Source organism: Petromyzon marinus, chromosome 58 (genome assembly GCF_048934315.1).
Source record: "Petromyzon marinus isolate PM22_M1 ecotype Great Lakes invasive population chromosome 58, UKy_Petmar_22M1.pri1.0, whole genome shotgun sequence".
Lineage (NCBI taxonomy): Eukaryota > Metazoa > Chordata > Hyperoartia > Petromyzontiformes > Petromyzontidae > Petromyzon > Petromyzon marinus.
Genome location: NC_133724.1, coordinates 2,078,913 through 2,105,226, shown reverse-complemented (window position 1 = coordinate 2,105,226; position 26,314 = coordinate 2,078,913). Strand labels below are relative to the sequence as shown.

At 47.4% G+C, this 26,314-nt stretch overlaps 1 protein-coding gene across 5 annotated transcripts in view; it reads right to left on the bottom strand.

Moving 5' to 3' along the window:
• The window catches only part of LOC116955107 (caspase-14-like), a 29,734-nt gene that overhangs the window by 1,194 nt on the left and 2,226 nt on the right, over positions 1–26,314 (bottom strand). The window contains exons 1-9 of one of the 5 annotated variants that reach the window (XM_076052842.1): positions 21,386–21,466; positions 12,786–12,900; positions 9,034–9,411; positions 8,741–8,808; positions 7,269–7,433; positions 6,360–6,579; positions 5,284–5,379; positions 2,141–2,250; positions 96–408 (exon numbers count right to left, since the gene is read on the bottom strand). In XM_076052842.1, the coding sequence (XP_075908957.1) occupies positions 295–408; positions 2,141–2,250; positions 5,284–5,379; positions 6,360–6,579; positions 7,269–7,433; positions 8,741–8,808; positions 9,034–9,328 (1,068 nt within the window). In that variant the 5' untranslated portion in view covers positions 9,329–9,411; positions 12,786–12,900; positions 21,386–21,466 and the 3' untranslated portion in view covers positions 96–294. Of the gene's footprint in view, positions 1–95; positions 409–2,140; positions 2,251–5,283; positions 5,380–6,359; positions 6,580–7,268; positions 7,434–8,740; positions 8,809–9,033; positions 9,412–10,709; positions 10,802–12,785; positions 12,901–21,385; positions 21,520–26,314 lie in introns of those variants that run through there. The other 4 variants (XM_032976085.2, XM_032976089.2, XM_076052844.1 and 1 more) reach the window with 4 other exon arrangements.

The following is a 26,314-nucleotide window of genomic DNA, read 5'->3' as shown; positions in this document are numbered from 1 at the left end:
CCACACCCGGGCTGCCTCTGTCTCCCTAGTTACAAATAATGAGGGAATACCGTGTAATTATTTGTTTGAATCAGGAATGAGTGATTTTTTTTAAAAAATGCACCATCAGAACGGCACGATGCTGTTCGGCACGACGTCAAAAACACGTCGGAGAACGAAGACGCGGGACGGCACTACCGTAGAGGCACCTTCACCGCGATTGTTTACATCAAAGCGTGACGCACAACTAAGCTACTGGAAGGAGGAGGCGAAGGTAATGGGAGAAGGGTGAAGGCAGGGTGTGTCCGGGTGTAGCTAAGCGGTGTCGCACAGGTAGAGACTCTTTGTGAGTGTGGTCTCCACAACAGGAATGACCTTAACTTTTCTGCTATTCATTAAAAAGTCTTGATTGCCTATCTCCTTGGTCACCTGTCCCACCACACGGGGCAACACAGCAGCGGCAAGCCGCGATGAGTACAGAGCCCTCGCTATACATTATATACCACATATATAATATACTACATAATGGTGTTCAGTTTAACACGTAGGCTTTCACGACCAATATCCATTATAGAGGTTTTTCTTTTGTGTTAGATCGCGTAAATATATAAATGCGTCGGTAAATGTAAAATGGTACATGCCTATACAGGGCACCATACTTCAATAGGCTATTTTAATACACAATGGACAGGAAGGACAAGCTCAAAGGGCTCGCATAATGCACATGCATCATGTACGTTACCTCGGCAATCTCCCCCACCACACTTTGCGCAAGGGACTCAGAAGCGTGGTCACCACATCTACGCCTCTTTATAAGGAACGAAACAGGTGGACTTAACAAATCTGGCTGTCGCCTGATGAAGCTGGTTGTAATTACTGGCGAAACGTCGTACTCAGGTTGTAAATGTTGTGGCGTGGCTCTCCAACACACAAACGTTGGTGCTGTACTAGTATACTACACTATACACTACACTATACACTACACTATACACTACACTATATAATACAATATACACTACACTATACACTAGTGCTGTACTAGTATACTACACTATACACTACACTATACACTAGTACTGTACTAGTATACTACACTATACACTAGTACTGTACTAGTATACTACACTATACACTACACTTATACACTACACTATACACTAGTGCTGTACTAGTATACTACACTATACACTACACTATACACTAGTGCTGTACTAGTATACTACACTATACACTACACTATACACTAGTGATGTACTAGTATACTACACTATACACTACAGTATACACTAGTGCTGTACTAGTATACTACACTATACACTACACTACACACTAGTGATGTACTAGTATACTACACTATACACTACACTATACACTAGTGCTGTACTAGTATACTACACTATACACTATACACTAGTGATGTACTAGTATACTACACTATACACTACAGTATACACTAGTGCTGTACTAGTATACTACACTATACACTACACTACACACTAGTGCTGTACTAGTATACTACACTATACACTACACTATACACTAGTGCTGTACTAGTGACGAATTGGCCACGTTCTGTTTACGTGACGAACCTTACTAGTTGGCCGTGCCGGTGGTGGCGGGTTTTAACGACACACATTTACGTGATCTAACCCAAAAAAAACCCTCTTATGAATAATGCTATTGATGCATTGCAAATATGCTGTACTGGTTGGCCTGTGGCCGCATAAATGGCGCTCGAGGCGTTCGTACGGCCCGCTGGCTAACACCCAGAAATGCCACCAATTGGACTTGTCTGATTCACCAATCGTGTGACGGGAATCGCCGCGCTGCTTTTCAAAAACAAATCGCGTGGATTTTTTCCCCACCGGGGTCCTCGCCGGTTTTTCACCTACACGTTTAGAATCAGCAAGGTGCGTTTAAAGAGTTACTTCGCTGCTATACATTCCCCACGTGATAAGCCACTTTCGTTGAGCTATCATTTGCGATAGCCAGGGGGTCGCTTCTGAAAAAATAACTACATAGCTCAGCGGGACCTTACCTGGTAAAAAAAGTGCTGTGCCCACATTAATAGGTGCTCGCTAACAGCACTTGCGCCAACAGTCTGTTGAAGGCTATTTGGGGGATCTTTGTCTACGGGGGGGGGGGGGTGGCGGAGCCTCACCATCGTCATCATGTCCATAACGTGCATGGTGTTCATGTGCTGAAGGAAGACCTTGCCAATATTCTGAATCAGCAGGGATCCCTCCTCCGGCTTGCGGAAGGAAAGATGATCTGCGAGACACACAGTGGTCAATATTACAGCAGTTGGAGACTCCCAGGGTCAATAAGTCACTGACGAGGCCATGATAAACCTCCCTAAATGTGCGCTTGCAAAATGTCAGCAGCACCGTGGTTCAGGCGTTCCATGCCACTCGCCAAGATCCTGGTGCTCGCCATGACGAGAGGGCTTCAGGAGAGAGATCATTTGTGTAGTTTGGGTGGTTACATTGGTTTACTACGAAATGGTGTCACTGCTACATTAGGTTTCTATTTTAAGCTGGGCCGTATTATCTACCTACTGTGCCGAGGGCCCACTCGCCCACCCACTCGCTCGCTCACCCACCCGCTCGCTCGCTCACCCACCCGCTCGCTCGCTCACCCACCCGCTCGCTCGCTCACCCACTCGCTCGCTCACCCACCCGCCCGCTCATCCACCCGCCCGCTCACCCACCCGCTCACCCACCCGCTCACCCACCCACCCGTTCACCCACCCGCTCGCTCACCCACCCACCCACTTACCCACCCACCCGTTCACCCACCCGCTCGCTCACCCACCCACCCGCTCACCCACCCGTTCACCCACCTGCTCGCTCGCTCACCCACCCACTTACCCACCCACCCGTTCACCCACCCGCTCACTCACCCACCCACCCGCTCACCCACCCGTTCGCTCACTCACCCACCCACCCACTTACCCACCCACCTACTGACCGACCAGGGCCGTATTATCCAGTAGACGCAGTAGGCACACTGCCTAGGGCGTAGCCACCACGAGTTTCACACGTAGGAGGCTTTCGCGACCAATAATATCCATAGGTTCTTTTGGGTTAGATCGCGTAAATACAAATGTGTCGTCAAACCCGCCACCACCCGACACGGCCAAATAGTAAAGGTTCGCCGTGTAAACAACACGTGCCAATTCGTCACTAGCATCATCAACGCCTGATGATGCCGGTTGTAATTACCGGCGAAACGAAATGCAAATGTTGCAGTGGGTTTTACCCTCCCAACACACAACCGGTGTGCTGACCAGCGAGGTGAAGTATGGTCAATCAACCCCTACGACCGACACGGCAGAGGGTTGATGGAGGGCTGTGTTATTATTTTCGTTCATCACTAATGAGATGTATAATAAAAAAAACTGCCCTTTCAACGGTGTTTCTGGGCTGCGCTGGAATACAAAATGCAGTCGATCATCGATTATCCGGCGGCTTCCGGGGGGAGGGGGGGGGGAAGGGGGTACCCCGGTTTTTGCCAGACAATCGCGAATCATTATTTACAAGAGCTTATTTTTTTTCTCGTATGACATGTTTTTAGTTGCGTTGTGTGTGTATGTTTTCTTCAGTGTTTTAAATTTGTTTTAATTTGCGTGCATACCGTACTTACCACTCTCACCCCGAAGACTCTGCATGGGGCGATGGACGTATTACTGCGCTCAACAACGTGTGTTTGACGATCACTGGACCGGTGCGGCCTTCAGATCGGCGCTGTTACGGCGAACGCCGAATTACGCGCGCTTGGGTTTTCGCCGGATCGCACCGTCTATATTTGTTTTTTATTCCTCCAGTTATTAGTCACGAAAAACGTTGTATACGTGCAGTATTTTCATTCTTTGCGTTTTTGCATGTAGTGCATAATGTACTGTATATAATATTTAACACCGATTTTTTTTAAGCATATAAACTTTTTCCGTCACGCACATGGTGCCGATGGCCGTACTGGTTACTGCCTTTGGAGCGGTTTTGCCGGATCGGCCCAGGACTGACGGATAAGATTCGAAGCCGGATAATCCCGCGATTATAATCGATGATCAAGTGTAATCCGGCAACTGACAAAATCACCAAAGCAGCACATACATGGAAGAGAGTAGGCGTGGCGTTGCACGTAGGGGGCATGTCTCTGCCCACATTTGGTCTTGCGGCACCTGAATCACGATTTATCATCGATTCTGCTCACAGTCGATCCGAGAAACACGTTGGAGTCATCGGTTCGTCGAGAGTCAATCGTGATCAGGGAATCCCATTGGTTAGTACGGCGTTGTGCGAAATGCCCCCCCCCCCCGTTTTGATTGGCTAACATCCACGTGTTGTGCGATTGGCTCGCAGTCCGTCGTTGCGGCGCATCACGGCGCTGTAATGCAATAAAATCGGACGGCCGACGAAATCGCCGATCGAAGATCTGCCCATACACGTGTAATGACTGAGGCGACAGACCACTCGCCTGACATAAGCGTGCGTGTCGGAACGGACAGTCAGGAACTCAATCAAGGCCTCTGATCGGTGCAGGGAGGCCTCAAAGACGACTGGTTAGGATAAGAGATTCAAAGTTGATTGGAGGGGAGATTCAAACGTAAAAGGCGGGTAATGAGGCGAGGGTTGACCGTGGGGGGCGACGGTTGACAACCATTGGAGGAGGAGGACGAGGATTGGCTGAAGGGAGTTGGGTGAGCGAAGCTTTCAGAAAGGGAGGCTCGGAGGATATAAAAGGGGACAGCAGTTGGGGAGGGGACAGGGCCCGATTAAGATTTTGTAGGCCCCTGGGCTACAGGTACTGTGAGGCCCCCAGTAATATTTTCAAAAGGAAAACAAAGTTAACAACTAATAAAATTCAGCATTCAGAAGTGAAATAACTTTTAACTTGATCTCTGGAGGCCCTCCAGCTGACGGAGGCCCCTGTGCTGCAGCCCCTAAAGCCCCGCGCCTTGATCCGGCCCTGCCTAGAGATAGAGTTGTGTCCGAAATGAAGGCTCTTAGTAAGAACGTGTGTCGGCGTAACCACACATGGAAGAGAGCTGGCGTGGCGTTGCCCCATATATAGTCCTGTGGAGCGTGAATCGAGGTGTATTGTATCGATTCTGCTCAGTCGACCCCGGCAAAGTCGATGGCAGTTATCGATCCGTGGATCGAGTAATCCCATTGGTTAGTGTGGCGTCGTGTGACACGCCCCCCCCCCTCCCTGTTTTTTGATAGGCACGATAGGCGATTCCGTCCCAGTCCGTTGTCACGGCGCCGGCACCGCCGATCCCCTGTCTCCAAGCGACGGTACCTTCGGGGGAGCTGAACACCTTGAGCATGTCCGCGTACTTCTGCGGACGTAGCGGGGTTTCGCTCACGCTGTCCGCTTCCACGTTGTCCTTCTCCTCTGCAACGCGGAGAGACACGGCGGCGACAGGGCGAGATGTTAACTACGTCGCCCGGCGCGCGGGAGGTCGGCGGGGGCACGTCACTGCACCTCGTTAATTACGCGCAACCCGCAAGGAATAACCGGGGATGCCCGCCAAATACGCACCGCAAAACTCTGCAGCAACAACAAGCGGCAAACGCGCTACCGTTGGGGACACGTCATCGCCACCCCATGACAACTTGGAAGGGGGGTGGGGGTACACTTGAGTGGCTATGAGATGTTAACTACCTCGCCTGGTATGCAGGAGGTAGTGGGTTCAATCCCGACCCTGACGCCTGCTGCTGTATATTTAGAGTTTGCGTGTCTCTCCCTGCCCATTGTCCCATGGATTTTTCTCCGGGTCCTCCGGGTTATTCCCTCCACGTTTAGAATCGACATCATGCATTTAGAGTATTTGGCTACTGCTAAAAATTTCCACGTGATGATGATGATGAGCCGTTCCGTTAAGCTTTCATTTGTGATAGCTTCTTTTTCAGAAGCGACTTGGCTAACCGCTCAGTGGACCTTACCTGGTGAGATAAAAATTGTTTAGTTTCATCCTATACCTTGCACTCCTATCGTTTTTTGTAACTGTTGTAACGTTCTCAGCCCGTGCCCCTTACTGGAAATCTGTTAAAAAAGAGCTTCATAGCTCATCGGATTCCTCCTGCAGTCTAAACAAATATTCCGATTCTCGACCATCGTATCGAAGAAATAAAAACCGCATTTCTCTCGAACCGTTTTCCGTGCTTACTTACGTTGCCCTTCCCCTGCCGCGCCATCCGACTAAGCACAGGCTATGGCTACGTGCGGCGCGAGAGAAGTTCAATGTAGGCGTGGACAAAGCACGACCCCCCCCACCACCACCACCACCACCACCCTGCGGGTGTCTCTTATGATCCGGCTGCTGTGAACGCGACGATGCCGGCGCGCCGGGCCGCGACGTCGGCACCTCGCACCTCCCCGGCAGGCCTGGACGATGAACACCTTCGGCTTGTTCTGAAGCGCCTCGCAGTTCTTCGAGTTGAACTCGTCGAAGACCCACTGCAGCTCCAGCTCCCCCTTGTCGTTGCCCAAGATACAGTTCTTCCTCCCGTGGGACATGAGGCAGATGACGACGCAGTCCGGTTCCAGCTCGTGCACCTGCCTCTTGAACTCCTGCAGGTCTTCCATGATTCCCTGCGCGTACGCGGATCGCGAGCGTGCGTGCACAAACACACGGACCACGGTGGGTGTGAGAGACTGCGCGCGGGAAACGTCGCATTGCGACTGCTCATCCTTCACCCGCACCTCCGATCAGGGCGCTTGACTACATACGGCATGACAGAAGTTGTCATGCAGAACATTACACTACACTATGCACGATACAAGATCGACTACGCTATACGCGACAATACATTGCTATACACGACACTACCATACACTACATTACACAACACTATATATTGAAAACATTTCTTTACAACTGCTTGTCCTTCCGCCGCACCTCCCATAATTCGTTCCGGAAACGTGTTTGTAATCCAAAGCACTCTTATGTCAATGCACTCGTATATCAGTTGTGATCACGTGACGCTCGGCAGACAAAGCATCTACACGTGCTACTCGTATTGCAAGACCCTCGCTCGTTCATCAAATTAATATTTGCTAATTTTTGCTCGTCTTGCAAAACACTCGCAGACCAAGTCACTCGCAATCCAAGCTTTTACTCTGTATAGCTAACGGACATCCACGATATTTCGCGGCCCTTGTTCAGCACACGCAAACGCACGCGTTGGCTACGTACGGTGCTAAAGAAGTCCAACGTGCATACTCACACACGCGCGCTCGTCCAATCATCAGACACGCACACACGCTCGCAGTACACGAACCAAGGTGTGTTGTTTTGCTCCGCTCGTGACGTTGGCCTTCATCTCGCCAAAGAGCGTTTCCAGCAGAGAAACGTCCCTCTCAGAGCCGTTTCGGTACATTCGTCCACTGTGCATGACGTTCAGTATAAACGCATGGATGCCTCCCGACTTGATGATGTAGGGGTTCTGCAAGAAGACAAAAACACAACCTCTCAGTGCAAATGGTGTGGCCTGGTGGTTCAGACTCAGCGCTGACTGTCTAACAACCTACAGTGGTGTGGCCTGGTGGTTCAGCCTCAGCACTGTCTAACAACCTACAGTGGTGTGGCCTGGTGGTTCAGACTCAGTGCTGTTTAACAACCTACAGTGGTGTGGCCTGGTGGTTCAGCCTCAGCGCTGTCTAACAACCTACAGTGGTGTGGCCTGGTGGTTCAGACTCAGCGCTGACTGTCTAACAACCTACAGTGGTGTGGTCTGGTGGTTTAGACTCAGCGCTGGCTGTCTAACAACCTACAGTGGTGTGGCCTGGTGGTTCAGCCTCAGCGTTGTCTAACAACCTACAGTGGTGTGGCCTGGTGGTTCAGACTCAGCGTTGTCTAACAACCTACAGTGGTGTGGCCTGGTGGTTCAGCCTCAGCGCTGACTGTCTAACAACCTACAGTGGTGTGGTCTGGTGGTTTAGACTCAGCGCTGGCTGTCTAACAACCTACAGTGGTGTGGCCTGGTGGTTCAGACTCAGCGCTGACTGTCTAACAACCTACAGTGGTGTGGCCTGGTGGTTCAGCCTCAGCGTTGTCTAACAACCTACAGTGGTGTGGCCTGGTGGTTCAGCCTCAGCGCTGACTGTCTAACAACCTACAGTGGTGTGGTCTGGTGGTTTAGACTCAGCGCTGGCTGTCTAACAACCTACAGTGGTGTGGCCTGGTGGTTCAGACTCAGCGCTGACTGTCTAACAACCTACAGTGGTGTGGCCTGGTGGTTCAGCCTCAGCGCTGTCTAACAACCTACAGTGGTGTGGCCTGGTGGTTCAGACTCAGCGCTGACTGTCTAACAACCTACAGTGGTGTGGCCTGGTGGTTCAGCCTCAGCGTTGTCTAACAACCTACAGTGGTGTGGCCTGGTGGTTCAGCCTCAGCGTTGTCTAACAACCTACAGTGGTGTGGCCTGGTGGTTCAGACTCAGCGCTGGGGATATTAAGAAGATGGCGAAGCCTCCGATGTTATTCAACATCAAAGGACTTGCATCAGCTCAGGAGGCCTTACATTGTGCACTTGTACTGCGTGCGATTGGTTGGTTTTCCATATGGTAAACCATCAACTATTTTTGGTTAACCAGGTAAGGGCCCACTGAGCTATAAAGCTCTTTTTTCAGAAACAACCTGGCTATCACAAACGATAGCTCAATGAAGTGGCTCATCATCGTGTGACGATAAGCTACGTACGGTGCGAAATAAGTTGAACATACGTAGGTACAAACGTGTGAGCGTGTACTACCTGGAATATCCTGCTTGGTATTCCAATCTGCATCCCATCAGGTGCATCGCTGGACTCTTTGCGAGTAACTAAACGGCACAGAGCAGAAACACAACGACCTCCGATTAAGCAGCGGGCTGGTTACGTACGGCGCAAAAATAAGTTTCGCGAACCACCGGACGGACATCCGTGGTGGCAAAAAAGAAAAAAAAGCATCACCGACGAATCGGGACTCCCAAAGCAAAAGGTTCCGATTGTGAAACGCAAGGCCGGACAAGAAAACGGGTTTGCGAGCGAGCCGGGGGCCGATTTACAGGCACTGAAGGCGCCGTCCGTCCAGCTGACGTTCTTCAGCGCCTCCCGCACGTCGCCGCGCTCCGCCTGGAGCTCCTTGAGCGCCAGCAGGAACCAGGCCGCCCGCCCGCCGTCCTTCTTGAAGACATCGACCAGGTCCCGGGCGAAGTCCTTGTCGTAGGGGCCCAGAGCCACGACCTGCCCGGAGCGCGCGCCAAGGAACTGGGGCAGGCACTCGGAGAGGCAATCCACCAGCTTGCGCTTATTCTTCACCACCAGCGAGCTGGCGTAGTCGTTCCTTGGTGGAACCGCCATCGTCGCCGTCGTCCCTCTCGTCGTCGTCGTCCTCGTCGTCGTCGTCGTCGTCCCTCGCCTCGGCTGTTACCTCTCGGCTCACGCTGTGGGCGATCGATCGCAGTCAGGTGTGACAGCGTACACGACGGGTGTGACAGCGTACACGACGGGTGTGACAGCGTACACGATGGGTGTGACAGCGTACACGACGGGTGTGACAGTGTATACAGCAGGTGTGACAGCATACACGATGGGTGTGACAGCGTACACGACGGGTGTGACAGCATACACGATGGGTGTGACAGCATACACGACGGGTGTGACAGCGTACACGATGGGTGTGACAGCATACACGATGGGTGTGACAGCATACACGACGGGTGTGACAGCGTACACGACGGGTGTGACAGCGTATACAGCAGGTGTGACAGCATACACGATGGGTGTGACAGCATACACGACGGGTGTGACAGCGTACACGACGGGTGTGACAGCGTACACGATGGGTGTGACAGCGTATACAGCAGGTGTGACAGCATACACGATGGGTGTGACAGCATACACGACGGGTGTGACAGCGTACACGACGGGTGTGACAGCGTATACAGCAGGTGTGACAGCATACACGATGGGTGTGACAGCATACACGACGGGTGTAACAGCGTACACGACGGATGTGACAGCGTATGCAGCAGGTGTGACAGCGTATACAGCAGGTGACAGCATACACGATGGGTGTGACAGCATACACGACGGGTGTGACAGCGTACACGACGGGTGTGACACCATGTGCAGCAGGTGCCATAGCGTACACATCGGGTGCCAGTAACACATCCAGCAACTAGCTTGTTATGTACGTTGAACTTTGATCCAAAAGCTTTCGTGACTGCAGGGATTCATATTCTTTGTTCTTTCGGTAAAAGTCACCACGTAGAAGGGAAACGATAAAATAATTTTAAAAAATAATAAAAATATGATGATGATTGCTTGTGTTGCAGTCGGAAACGTCGTGAGAATTGTATTGTTTTATATTTTTATTATTTTATTGTTTCCCCTTTCTACGTGGTGACTTTACCGAAAGAACCAAGAATACGTTGAACTTCTCTCGCACCATACATAGCCAATCGTGTTAGCCGGAGGTGCGGGGGGGGACATCCCTTGTTTCCACCCCCCCCCCCAACTTTTTGAAATCCGCATCGTATGCTGGGCTCTCTAATGACTATAACAAAAAACAAGTTTCAACAAAATAAAAATAAATAAGAGACGTGTCCAATGGCAATCACGTTGGAAAGGAGTTACAGCCGCTTGAGGCTTGAAATTGCAGGACATCTGTGACGTAAAAAAAAAAGAGCTTCATAGCTCATCGGATTTCTCCAGCGGTCTAAATGAAGATTCCAATTACGTTTGTCCCGCGTCACGGCGCGTCAGGGAATCCCTCCGTTCGGGCGACGCACAGAACCGCCATCTAGGGGACCGTCCGTAAATGACGTCACGCACCTAGGGAGGGGGGGGGGGTCAGACATTTGTGACGACGTGTGACGAGGGGGGGGGGGGTTTGAGAAATGTGACGTCACATCAAAATGCGCAACTTTAAATAAGTATAGACGACACGTTCTACTTAATTAAATAGACTTTTTTATATAAATGTTTTCTCCCACAACATCAGAGTGCAGCGCCACATTAAATACGCGCTACAATGACAATAGTTTAAAGCGATTTGAAGCATGTTTTATTTTTTTGTGTGGAGGGGGGGGGCAGAGCTTTGTGACGTCATATTTGAGGGGGGGGCAGAGCTTTGTGACGTCATATTTGAGGGGGGAGGGTAGAGCTTTGTGACGTCATATTTGCGGGGGGGCAGAGCTTTGTGACGTCATATTTGAGGGGGGGTCTGACTTTTTGTGACGCCGTGTGACGAAGGGGGTGGGGGGGGGGGTCAAAAATCGTCCAAAATCGCGTGACGTCATTTATGGACGGCCCCCTACTCACAGCGGCGGCGTTCGACTCTGCATTGAATGGCCGTGAACTGCAAGAACACGGCCCGGGTCCGTCCGGGTTGTGTGCAATGAGGGCGACCTTTAGCATTAGGGGCCGCCCATAAATGACGTCACAAGATTTTGGACGATTTTTGAACCCCCCCCACCCCCTTCGTCACACAAAGTCAGACCCCCCCTCAAATATGACGTCACAATGCTGTGCCCCCTCCCCCCCCCCAAAAAATAAAACGTTTCAAATCGCTTTAAACTATTGTCATCGTAGTAGTGCGTATTTAATGTGGCGCTGCACTCTGATGTTGTAGGAGAAAACATTTATTTAAAAAAGTCTACTTAATTAAGTAGAACGTGTCGTCTATATTTATTTCAAGTTGCGCATTTTGATGTGACGTCACATTTCTCAAGGTGCGTGACGTCATTTATGGATGGCCCCACATTGCATCATTCAGTAAAGGACATCATCAGCGCGGGGAGTGGTGTGGCGATCGGTGCGGTGGGGGGCTCAAAGATTTGATTTGCCTTGCACGGTCGCACCCTGGAGGCATTTTTTTTATTAATACTCGCTTTTTTATTATTACTCGCTTTTTATTACACGCTTTTTTAATTAATACTCGCTTTGTACTGGTAGGAACGAAGTTGTAAACTGAGTGTACCAGCCTGCAATAGATTAATGTGTCCGTCCGTCCGTCCCCTTTCAATACTTTAACGAAGTGAAATCTCGTCTCGTGCTGTTGGGTGTAAAATCAGCAATAGACAGCGCAGAGACTTGTCCTACCAGCCCACCCTACAGGGACCTGTTTATTATTACTCGCTTTTTTTATTATTACTCGTTTTTTATTATTACTCGCTTTTTATACTGGTAGGAACCTCCTGGTTATTACACCAGCCCACAGGGGATTATTTTGTCCGTCCGTCCGTCTTGCATCCAAAAATGGGAGGGGTGGGGCTGGGTGGGGAGGGGCTGGTCACCCCGTGGTGCCCTTATAAAACTCAACGTTTAACCTACTCACGCCGGCTTGTGCCCGCCCTCACAGTCGGGCATATTGTGCGGAATACACCACGTGGTGCCGCCGTTGACCCTGGCCATTGACCGAGCAACCCAACGTTCCTACCAGCTCCCTCCGCAGGAATGTGTTGATTACACACTTTTATTAACTCACTCTGTTGTTGTATCCTCAAATCTTGTATCTCAATTTTAACCCACTTCCCAATGTCATATCGACTGCAAACTTGGTATACTTATGTCAGACTGGTGACAATACTGTATTATATCATTTTTAAAAAATTAACATTATTTTGTATATGTTATGGTTCGGCTTGGGTCTAATCGTCCACGGTCAACTAACGTTGGTTGTAAATCACCACGGTCTTACGTTGTGGCAAGTTTTGGGGCCACTTCCTGGGGTCGTGGAGTTCTACCATTACTAGTACGGTACATTTCATTAAAGCGTGTTTTTAAAAAAAGTGTTTTTTTTAATATTACTTACTAGCTTAACTACCCGGCTTCGCGCGGGACTTGGATTCACCACACCCGGCCGCTTTTGTCCCCCAAGTGGCGATGTTCACACAGCACACCAGTTAATCGTTTGAGGCTGAGTCGACCTAGGGGAGGCCCAGAAGCGGTTAAAATAATCGTCACCGGTGGTGGCCGTGAGCAGGAATCGAACTCGGGTCGCCGGGTTCGTAGCGCGGCGTAGCGCTAACCGCTACACTACAATGCGTTACGCTTCCACACACAAAGATCCCCCATATAGCCTTAACAGACTGTAGGGGCAAGTGCTGTTAGCGAGCACCTATGAAGGCCGGAACGGTACACGAGGGGGTGGGTGGCCAGCACCACGCCCGACCGCCTTTGTCTCCCTAGTGACGATGTTTACACACCACACCAGGTACTCATTTGAGGCTGAGTCGACCTAGGGGAGGCCCGGGACCGGTTCAGATAATCGTCACTGGTGTTGGCCGTGAGCGGGAATCGAACTCGGGTCGCCAGGTTAATAGCGCAGTGTAGCACTAACCGCTACACTACCGCTCCCCACACACAGACAGACACACACATACACACACAGATAAACACACAGACAGCGCGCTAACCACTACAATACAATGCGTCACGCTTCCACGTGCGCGGGTCACGTGACAGATGTGACGTCACAGCTCACTTGCCGTGCAAAAACTAAATACATTATTGAGCTCCCCCACGCCTAAGAAAAAACAAAAGTGAATTTTTAATTTTTTTGCATGGCGTACAATCTGGAAAGTACCCACGTGGCAAATGTCAAGTTTGTTGCATGTCGGGAAGTACGCTAAACATTTTGAACAGCCACACACATAATCTTTCCCTAACCACGGCCTCGAACGTTTCACGCCGTAGGTGGCGCGGCTTTGCAAAACGCAGCGCTGCAAGTTAGCGGGGCAATGTAACTTTGCCGCTCGAATTAAATTAACATTAAGCCTTGGCAGGGGTGCCGCCAGAAATTCTGGGCCCTATGGAAACCAAAATTTCTGGGCCCCCTACATTTTTTACAGATAAAATTTAACCCAATAAACATGCCCAGTATACTTTAAAAAATATTCTTAGCACATTGCATAGTTACTGTCTGCACTGCATCATAGCAAGTGCAATAAGCAAGAGACGCTACACTAGCGATCGTAGCTCGGACAGCGCAGGTGGAATGAACCATTGTGAGGGGGAGGGGTGTGACTGAAACAGTAAATACATTATTTGTTTTTTAAATATTAAATCTATGGTCAAAACGGACAAAATACACATTTAGTGCATAAGGGGCCCTAGCACATTTAATGTATGTATAAAAAAGAGAAAATAAATAAGAAAAGAAAAAGGGGGTCTGCTCTTCTGGGCCCTAAATGAGCCTGGGCCCTTAGAATCGTCCTAACCTTCCACCCCTTTACGGCGCCCTTGAGCCTTGCAACGTACGCGAAAGCATTTCCGTGAAGGATGAATGTAAACCGGCGTTTTAACGAACAGTTGTTGTTCTTTTACAACAACTGTTGTTGTAAACAATAATATCACGTGTCGGTTGTCAAGGCGGATTAAACGTAGCGAGTAGGGGGGCGGGGGGGGGCATCGGCCACTCATCTCACTCAGTCGACTCGGGGCACCTGCCGGCTCGGCGTGCACCTAGCCTGGCACTTAAGTTGCGATTGTTGCGTGTTGTTCTGTGTGTGTGTGGGGAGCGGTGGTGTAGCGGTTAGCGCTGCGCTGCGCTACGAACCCGGCCACCCGAGTTTGATTCCCGCTCACGGCCAACATCGGTGACGATTGTCTGGACCTCCCCTAGGTCGACTCGGCCTCGAATGAGTACACGGTGCTAGGGAGACAAAGGCGGCCGGGCGGTGGTGTTGGCGCGCCCTCTAGCAAATAAATAAATCAACTTTTTTTCCCCCCCCACCACCACCCCGCGCATTCGGTTAAATTTCCGGTGCAAGTTCTGAGGTAAAAACTTTGAAAAAATAATAGTTACTTTGGCCAAAAACACCTATTATTATAACTAATTATTAACAGCCTTCAAGTAACACCAAAGGCCTTCTTGTTCAATGCGAGGCCGGGAATTTGACAGTTGAGATGATTGTTGTGGTTGGTGGTGACAGTTGAGGTGATTGTTGTGGTTGGAGGTGATTGTTGTGGTTGGTGGTGATTGTTGTGGTTGTTGTTGGTGGTGGTGACAGTTGAGATGATTGTTGTGGTTGGTGGTGATAGTTGAGGTGATTGTTGTGGTTGTTGTTGTTGGTTGTGGTGACAGTTGAGATGATTGTTGTGGTTGGTGGTGATAGTTGAGGTGATTGTTGTGGTTGTTGTTGGTGGTGGTGACAGTTGAGATGATTGTTGTGTTTCGATTTAAAGCTTTCGTGACTGCAATGATTCATCTTCTTTGGTTCTTTCGGTAAAGTCACGTAGAATGGGAATAAAATAATATTTTATCAATTTATTATTTTATTCTCATTCTACGTGACTTTACCGAAAGAACCAAAGAAGATGATTGTTGTGGTTGGTGGTGATAGTTGAGGTGATTGGTGTGGTTGGTGGTGGTGGTGGTGACAGTTGAGATGATTGTTGTGGTTATGGTCATAGCTGTTGGGTGGGTTGGTAACTGTGTGTGTGACCGTGACCGAACGTCGCACAAACGTTAACTAAACACAGACTGGCTGTGAAACAATGGGTCGACAAAACTCTTGACATTTGGTTCATCAATGTTAAATGGGGCGGCGACGTTTTTTTCCCCGCCGTTTTTCTTTTTCCCGCCGTTTTTTTTAGGGACATCGACTGAGCGTCGTCGCCTCCACAGTGCCGAAGCCGTGACTTTGTTAGCGGTTCTTTTTGTGTTATCATTATTATACACACTATGTAACACGATTTTTTGTCCCTGGGTAGTCAGTGTTATTTTTTTCATCATTGGTTATATCTAAAAAGCGATAGAAAATGGCTATTATTATTCCCCACAAACTTTGCTTTTGTGGCCGGGACTTTACGTGAAGGAATGACACAAATGCACACCACGTTTTCTCATTGACAATAGGAACATTTCAAAATATCACTGTCCTGGTCACAAAAGCAAAGTTTGTGGGGAGCAATAATAGCAAATTTTCAGTACTTTTGAGGCATAAGCAATTATAAAATAACACTTACTACCCAGGGACAAAATAAATAAATATTGTTACACGGTGAATTATTACTAAAGAGTTTTATCGGCACGCTAAGCTTGACGTGGTGCCCCATTAGGAGATGAACTACATTTGAAACTGCTTTTGTTGCTCATCTTATACCTCCTGTTATTGATTATTGATTAATAATTATTTGAGGCGCCACTGTGGCTATGAGATGTTAACTACCTCGCCTGGTACACAAGAGGTCGTGGGTTTGATCCCGATCCTGACGATACCTGCTGTATATTATGTAGAGTTTGCGTGTCTCTCTCTGTGGTGAGATGTTAACTACCTCGCCCGGTACACAGGGGGTCGTGGGTTTGATCCCGATCCTGACGATAACTGCTTTATATTATGTAGAGTTTGCGTGTCTCTCTCTGTGGTGAGATGTTAACTACCTCGCCTGGTACACAGGAGGTCGTGGGTTCGACCCCGATCCTGACGATGCCTGCTTTATATTATGTAGAGTTTGCGTGTCTCTCTCTGTGGTGAGATGTTAACTACCTCGCCTGGTACACAGGAGGTCGTGGGTTCGACCCCGATCCTGACGATGCCCGCTGCTGTATAATATTTAGAGTTTGCGTGTCTCTCTGTGGTGAGATGTTAACAACCTCGCCTGGTACACAGGAGGTCGTGGGTTTGATCCCGATCCTGACGATACCTGCTGTATAATTAAAGTTTGCATGTATCTCTCTCTGTGGTGAGATGTTAACTACCTCGCCTGGTACACAGGAGGTCGTGGGTTCGACCCCGATCCTGACGATGCCTGCTGCTGTATAATATTTAGAGTTTGCGTGTCTCTCTCTTCCCCCCTCCACCTCCCTCCACATGTAGCATCAACATCGCCGTGCGTTTAGAGTTATTCGGCTACTGCTGTACAAAAACAAAACATCCACACGACGACGATCATGATGAGAAGCCACTAACTGTTGAGCTATCATATAATAATAGGGGGTTTTCCCCTTTTTTTCTTGCAACAAAACTGAAACCTTTTTACAAGGATTCATGTTACTGCATTAACCACAATACCCGCATACTATGATAATATATGCATTGTCCTTGAAACTGATAGGTCCACACCAAGGGACGGCTTTCTTTTGAGCCTTACTTCTTTGTTTGAAACGTTCGGCCTGATAAACCAGCTCACGTGCAACACAATGTTGCTGGGACTTGTATTGTCAATTAACAGAATATTATTTATGGCCCTTCGAACAGCATCACAAAGCGGTTAAAACATTTTACTGCATTCCACCCCATAGATTTTCCTTCCCCCCACACCCCCGATTAGCTTAGTTTGACTACGTACGGTGCGATAGAGGTTCAACATACATACTACACACCACACTACTATACACAACACACTACTATACACTATACTACTACACACCACTACTATACACAACACACTACTACACACCACACTACTATACACAACACACTACTATACACAACACACTACTACACACCACACTACTATACACAACACACTACTACACACCACACTACTATACACACCACACTACTATACACAACACACTACTATACACTATACTACTACACACCACTACTATACACAACACACTGCTACACACCACACTAGTATACACACCACACTACTATACACAACACACTACTACACACTATACTATACACACCACTACTATACACAACACACTACTATATACCACTACTATATACAACACACTACTACACACTATACTACTATACACAACACTACTATATACCACTACTATACACACTACACTACTATATACCACTACTATACACACCACACTACTATATACCACTACTATACACAACACACTACTATATACCACTACTATACACAACACACTACTATATACCACTACTATATACACTACACTACTACATACCACTACTATACACACTACACTACTATACACACTACACTACTATATACCACTACTATACACACTACACTACTATACACACTACACTACTACACACCACTACTATACACACTACACTACTATACACACTACACTACTATATACCACTACTATACACAACACACTACTACACACCACTACTATACACTACACACTACTACACACTATACTATACACACCACTACTATACACAACACACTACTATATACACTACACTACTACATACCACTACTATACACAACACACTACTATATACCACTACTATACACACTACACTACTATATACCACTACTATACACAACACACTACTATATACCACTACTATACACAACACACTACTATATACCACTACTATACACAACACACTACTATATACCACTACTATATACACTACACTACTACATACCACTACTATACACACTACACTACTATACACACTACACTACTATATACCACTACTATACACACTACACTACTATATACCACTACTATACACACTACACTACTACACACTACTATACACACTACACTACTATATACCACTACTATACACAACACACTACTACACACCACTACTATACACAACACACTACTACACACTATACTATACACACCACTACTATACACAACACACTACTATATACACTACACTACTACATACCACTACTATACACAACACACTACTATATACCACTACTATACACACTACATTACTACATACGACACTACTATACACACTACACTACTATACACACTACACTACTATATACCACTACTATACACAACACACTACTATATACACTACACTACTACATACCACTACTATACACACTACACTACTATATACCACTACTATACACACTACACTACTACACACCACTACTATACACACTACACTACTATATACCACTACTATACACACTACACTACTACATACCACTACTATACACACTACACTACTATACACACTACACTACTATATACCACTACTATACACACTACACTACTATATACCACTACTATACACAACACACTACTACACACCACTACTATACACAACACACTACTACACACTATACTATACACACCACTACTATACACAACACACTACTATATACACTACACTACTACATACCACTACTATACACAACACACTACTATATACCACTACTATACACACTACACTACTACATACCACTACTATACACAACACACTACTATATACCACTACTATACACACTACATTACTACATACGACACTACTATACACACTACACTACTATATACCACTACTATACACACTACATTACTATATACGACACTACTATACACAACACACTACTACACACCACACTACTATACACAACACACTACTACACACCACACTACTATACACAACACACTACTACACACCACACTACTATACACAACACACTACTACACACCACACTACTATACACAACACACTACTATACACTATACTACTACACACCACTACTATACACAACACACTGCTACACACCACACTACTATACACAACACACTACTATACACACCACACTACTATACACAACACACTACTACACACTATACTATACACACCACTACTATACACAACACACTACTATATACCACTACTATACACACTACACTACTATATACCACTACTATACACAACACACTACTATATACCACTACTATACACAACACACTACTATATACCACTACTATACACAACACACTACTATATACCACTACTATACACACTACACTACTACATACCACTACTATACACAACACACTACTATATACCACTACTATACACACTACATTACTACATACGACACTACTATACACACTACACTACTATATACCACTACTATACACACTACATTACTATATACGACACTACTATACACAACACACTACTACACACCACACTACTATACACAACACACTACTACACACCACACTACTATACACAACACACTACTACACACCACACTACTATACACAACACACTACTACACACCACACTACTATACACAACACACTACTATACACTATACTACTACACACCACTACTATACACAACACACTGCTACACACCACACTACTATACACAACACACTACTATACACACCACACTACTATACACAACACACTACTACACACTATACTATACACACCACTACTATACACAACACACTACTATATACCACTACTATACACACTACACTACTATATACCACTACTATACACAACACACTACTATATACCACTACTATACACAACACACTACTATATACCACTACTATACACAACACACTACTATATACCACTACTATACACACTACACTACTATATACCACTACTATACACACTACACTACTACACACCACTACTATACACACTACACTACTATATACCACTACTATACACAACACACTACTACACACCACTACTATACACAACACACTACTACACACTATACTATACACACCACTACTATACACAACACACTACTATATACACTACACTACTACATACCACTACTATACACAACACACTACTATATACCACTACTATACACACTACACTACTACATACCACTACTATACACAACACACTACTATATACCACTACTATACACACTACATTACTACATACGACACTACTATACACACTACACTACTATACACACTACACTACTATATACCACTACTATACACACTACACTACTATATACCACTACTATACACACTACACTACTACACACCACTACTATACACACTACACTACTATATACCACTACTATACACACTACACTACTACATACCACTACTATACACACTACACTACTATACACACTACACTACTATATACCACTACTATACACACTACACTACTATATACCACTACTATACACACTACACTACTACACACCACTACTATACACACTACACTACTATATACCACTACTATACACAACACACTACTACACACCACTACTATACACAACACACTACTACACACTATACTATACACACCACTACTATACACAACACACTACTATATACACTACACTACTACATACCACTACTATACACAACACACTACTATACACACTACATTACTACATACGACACTACTATACACACTACACTACTATATACCACTACTATACACACTACATTACTATATACGACACTACTATACACACTACACTACTACACACTACACTACTGTTCACAACACCTACACTACTGTACACACTACACTACTACACACCACTACTATACACACTACACTACTACACACCACTACTATACACACTACACTACTACACACCACTACTATACACAACACACTACTACACACCACTACTATCACGGCTGGCTACGTACGGGTACTAAATAATTTTCTATAGAGTGCACGCATGAGATAGAAACATCAACGTGACATTGACAACATCAGTGGCAGCTGTCACTTACGGGACAAGGTCAGCCGATGTCCACCCCTGACACGATGCTGTCGAAGCTTCTGCTGCTGCTGTTGTTGCTGCTTGCTGTTGCTTGCTGCTGACACAGCCAGGCTATGAGATGCTAGTGAGTGAGCGAGCAGGAGAGGATGTTTGTAGATTTTGTTTCGCAACCAGCGATCACCCGCATACCCCACAACAACCACCACCACTTTCTTCCTTCGGCACAAGGAAGTGAAAGAAGTTGCGACCGAGTGAAGTCGACGTTGACGCTCGGCAAGCACGTGGTGAGCCTACTGCACTTCACATCGGTGTGTATACCACCTGTACTGTACACCTGTGTGTACACCACCTGTACTGTACACCTGTGTGTACAACACCTGTACTGTACACCTGTGTACACCACATGTACTGTACACCTGTGTGGATACCACCTGTACTGTACACTTGTGTGTACATCACCTGTACTGTACACATGTGTGTACACCACCTGTACTGTACACCTGTGTGTAGAACACCTGACCTGTACACCCGTGTGTACAACACCTGTACTGTACACCTGTGTGTATAATACCTGAACTTCGCACCTGTGTGCATACCACCTGAACTGTACACCTGTGTGTACACCACCTGTACTGTACACCTGTGTGTACACCACCTGAACTGTACACCTGTGTGTACACCACCTGTACTGTACACCTGTGTGTACATCACCTGTACTGTACACATGTGTGTACACCACCTGTACTGTACACCTGTATGTAGAACACCTGAACTGTATACCCATGTGTACAACACCTGTACTGTACACCTGTGTGTATAATACCTGAACTTCGCACCTATGTGTATACCACCTGAACTGTACACCTGTGTGTACACCACCTGTACTGTACACCTGTGTGTACACCACCTGTACTGTAGACCTGTGTGTACATCACCTGTACTGTACACATGTCTATACACCACCTGTACTGTACACCTGTGTGTAGAACACCTGAACTGTACACCCGTGTGTACAACACCTGTACTGTACACCTGTGTGTACACCACCTCTACTGTACACCTGTGTGTACACCACCTGTACTGTACACCACCTGTACTGTACACTTGTGTGTACACCGCATGTACTGCACAACTGTGTACACCACGTGAACTGTACACCTGTGTGTACAACACCTGAACTGTACACCTGTGTGTACACCACCTGTACTGTACACCTGTGTGTACACCACCTGTACTGTACTCGTGTGTACGCCACCTGTACTGTACAACTGTGTGTACACCACGTGAACTGTACACCTGTGTGTACACCACCTGTACTGTACACCTGTGTGTACACCACCTGTACTTTACACCTGTGTGTACACCACATGTACTGTACACCTGCGTGGACACCACATGTACTGTACACTTGTGTGTACATCACCTGTACTGTACACATGTGTGTACACCACCTGTACTGTACACCTGTGTGTAGAACACCTGAACTGTACACCCGTGTGTACAACACCTGTACTGTACACCTGTGTGTATAATACCTGAACTTCGCACCTGTGTGTATACCACCTGAACTGTACACCTGTGTGTACACCACCTGTACTGTACACCTGTGTGTACACCACCTGAACTGTACACCTGTGTGTACACCACCTGAACTGTACACCTGTGTGTACACCACCTGTACTGTACACCTGTGTGTACATCACCTGTACTGTACACCTGTGTGTACATCACCTGTACTGTACACATGTGTATACACCACCTGTACTGTACACCTGTGTGTAGAACACCTGAACTGTACACCCGTGTGTACAACACCTGTACTGTACACCTGTGTGTATAATACCTGTACTGTACACCTGTGTGTACAACACCTGTACTGTACACCTGTGTACACTACCTGAACTGTACACCTATGTGTACACCACCTGAACTGTACACCTGTGTGTATAATACCTGAACTGTACACCTGTGTGTACACCGCCTGTACTGTACACCTGTGTGTAGAACACCTGAACTGTACACCTGTGTGTGCATCACCTGAACTGTACACCTGTGTGTATAACACCTGAACTGTATACACCTGTGTGTACACCACCTGTACTGTACACCTGTGTGTACACCACCTGAACTGTATACACCAGTGTGTATAACACCTGAACTGTACACCTGTGTGTATAACACCTGAACTGTATACACCAGTGTGTACACCACCTGAACTGTACACCTGTGTGTATAACACCTGAACTGTACACCTGTGTGTATAACACCTGAACTGTATACACCACCTGAACTGTACACCTGTGCCAGTCTATGTGTCTCTGTTTGAGTCTATGGTCTCTGTGCGAGTCTATGGGTCTCTGTGTGAGTCTATGGGTTTCTGTGTGAGTCTATGTGTCTGTATGAGTCTATGTGTCTCTGTGTGAGTGTATGGGTCTCTGTGTGAGTCTGTGGATCTCTGTGTGAGTCTATATGTCTATGTGTGAGTCTATGGGTCTCTGTGTGAGTCTATGGGTCTCTATGTGTGTCTATGAGTCTCTGTGCGAGTCTATGGGTCTCTGTGTGAGTCTATGGGTCTCTGTACGAGTCTATGAGTCTCTGTGCGAGTCTATGGGTCTCTGTGCGAGTCTATGGGTCTCTGTGTGAGTCTATGGGTCTCTGTGTGAGTCTATGGGTCTCTATGTGAGTCTATGAGTCTCTGTGCGAGTCTATGGGTCTCTGTGCGAGTCTATGGGTCCCTGTGCGAGTCTATGAGTCTCTGTGCTAGTCTGTGGGTCTCTGCGAGTCTATGGATCTCTATGTGAGTCTATGGGTCTCTATGTGAATCTATGGGTCTCTATGTGAGTCTATGGGTCTCTGTGCTAGGCTATGGGTCTCTGTGCGAGTCTATGGGTCCCTGTGCCAGTCTATGAGTCTCTGTGCTAGCCTATGGGTCTCTATGTGAGTCTATGGGTCTCTATGTGAATCTATGGGTCTCTATGTGAGTCTATGGGTCTCTGTGCTAGTCTATGCGTCTCTGTGCGAGTCTATGGGTCTATGTGCGAGTCTTTGAGTCTCTGTGCTAGTCTATGTGTCTCTGTGCGAGTCTATGGGTCTCTGTGCGAGTCTGAGTCTCTGTGTGAGTCTATGGGTCTCTGTGTGAGTCTATGGGTCTCTGTGCGAGTCTATGGGTCTATGTGCGAGTCTATGAGTCTCTGTGCTAGTCTATGTGTCTCTGTGCGAGTCTATGGGTCTCTGTGTGAGTCTCTGGGTCTCTGTGCGAGTCTATGAGTCTCTGTGCTAGCCTATGGGTCTCTATGTGAGTCTATGGGTCTTTATGTGAGTCTATGGGTCTCTATGTGAATCTATGGGTCTCTATGTGAGTCTATGGGTCTCTGTGCTAGTCTATGAGTCTCTGTGCGAGTCTATGAGTCTCTGTGCTAGTCTATGGGTCTCTGTGCGAGTCTATGGGTCTCTGTGCGAGTCTATGGGTCTCTGTGCGAGTCTATGGGTCTCTGTGCGAGTCTATGGGTCTATGTGCGAGTCTATGGGTCTCTGTGTGAGTCTATTGGTCTCTGTGTGAGTCTATGGGTCTCTGTGTGAGTCTATGGGTACTCTGTGTGAGTCTATGTGTCTCTGTGTGAGTCTATGGGTCTCTGTGCGAGTCTATGGGACTCTGTTCGAGTCTATGAGTCTCTGTGTGAGTCTATTGGGCTCTGTGTGAGTCTATGGGTCTCTATGCGAGTCTATGAGTCTCTGTGCCAGTCTATGGGTCTCTGTGCGAGTCTATGAGTCTATGTGCGAGTCTATGAGTCTTTGTGCGAGTTTATGGGTCTCTGTGCGAGTCTATGGGTCTCTGTGCGAGTCTATGGGTCTCTGTGCGAGTCTATGAGTCTCTGTGCGAGTCTATGAGTCTCTGTGCGAGTCTATGGGTCTCTGTGCGAGTCTATGGGTCTCTGTGCGAGTTTATGGGTCTCTGTGCGAGTCTATGAGTCTCTGTGCGAGTCTATGGGTCTCTGTGCGAGTCTAGGGGTCCGAACGAGCGCCACTATAGCAAGCCATTCCATGTCCCCCGCCACTGCATCGTAGTGCACGTGATGCTGCTGCTGCCCGGGTGTAAGCGATGACTCCGCTGTGGCCCCAGGCACCGTGCAGCAGCGGCGGCAGGGAGCGGAGCAATGTGCTCGCTGCCTCTGCCAGTCAGTGGTGATGGGAGTGCCCCGCAGGGCAAGTCCTCGCTTAACGCGCGCCGTGGCGGCGTTCGCACTACAACGCGTTTTCGCACATAACGCGGCTCTTGCATTCGGGAGCAATTTTCGCGCAGCGCGCCGTTACAACGCGCAACGAAATAACGCGCGTCCTGTTATAACTTGGAACGTGCACCCTGTTATAACGTGGAACGTGTACCCTGTTATAACGTGGAACACGCGCCCTGTTATAACGTGGAACACGCACCCTGTTATAACGTGGAACGTGCACCCTGTTATAACGTGGAACGTGTACCCTGTTATAACGTGGAACACGCGTCCTGTTATAACGTGGAACACGCGTCCTGTTATAACGCGGAACGTGTACCCTGTTATAACGTGGAACACGCACCCTGTTATAACGTGGAACGCGCGTCCTGTTATAACGTGGGACGCGCACCCTGTTATAACGTGGAATGTGCACCCTGTTATAACGTGGAACACGCGTCCTGTTATAACGTGGAACGCGCGTCCTGTTATAACGTGGAACACGCACCCTGTTATAACGTGGAACGTGCACCCTGTTATAACGTGGAACACGCGTCCTGTTATAACGTGGAACGCGCGTCCTGTTATAACGTGGAATGTGCACCCTGTTATAACGTGGAACACGCGTCCTGTTATAACGTGGAATGTGCACCCTGTTATAACGTGGAACGCGCGTCCTGTTATAACGTGGAATGTGCACCCTGTTATAACGTGGAACACGCGTCCTG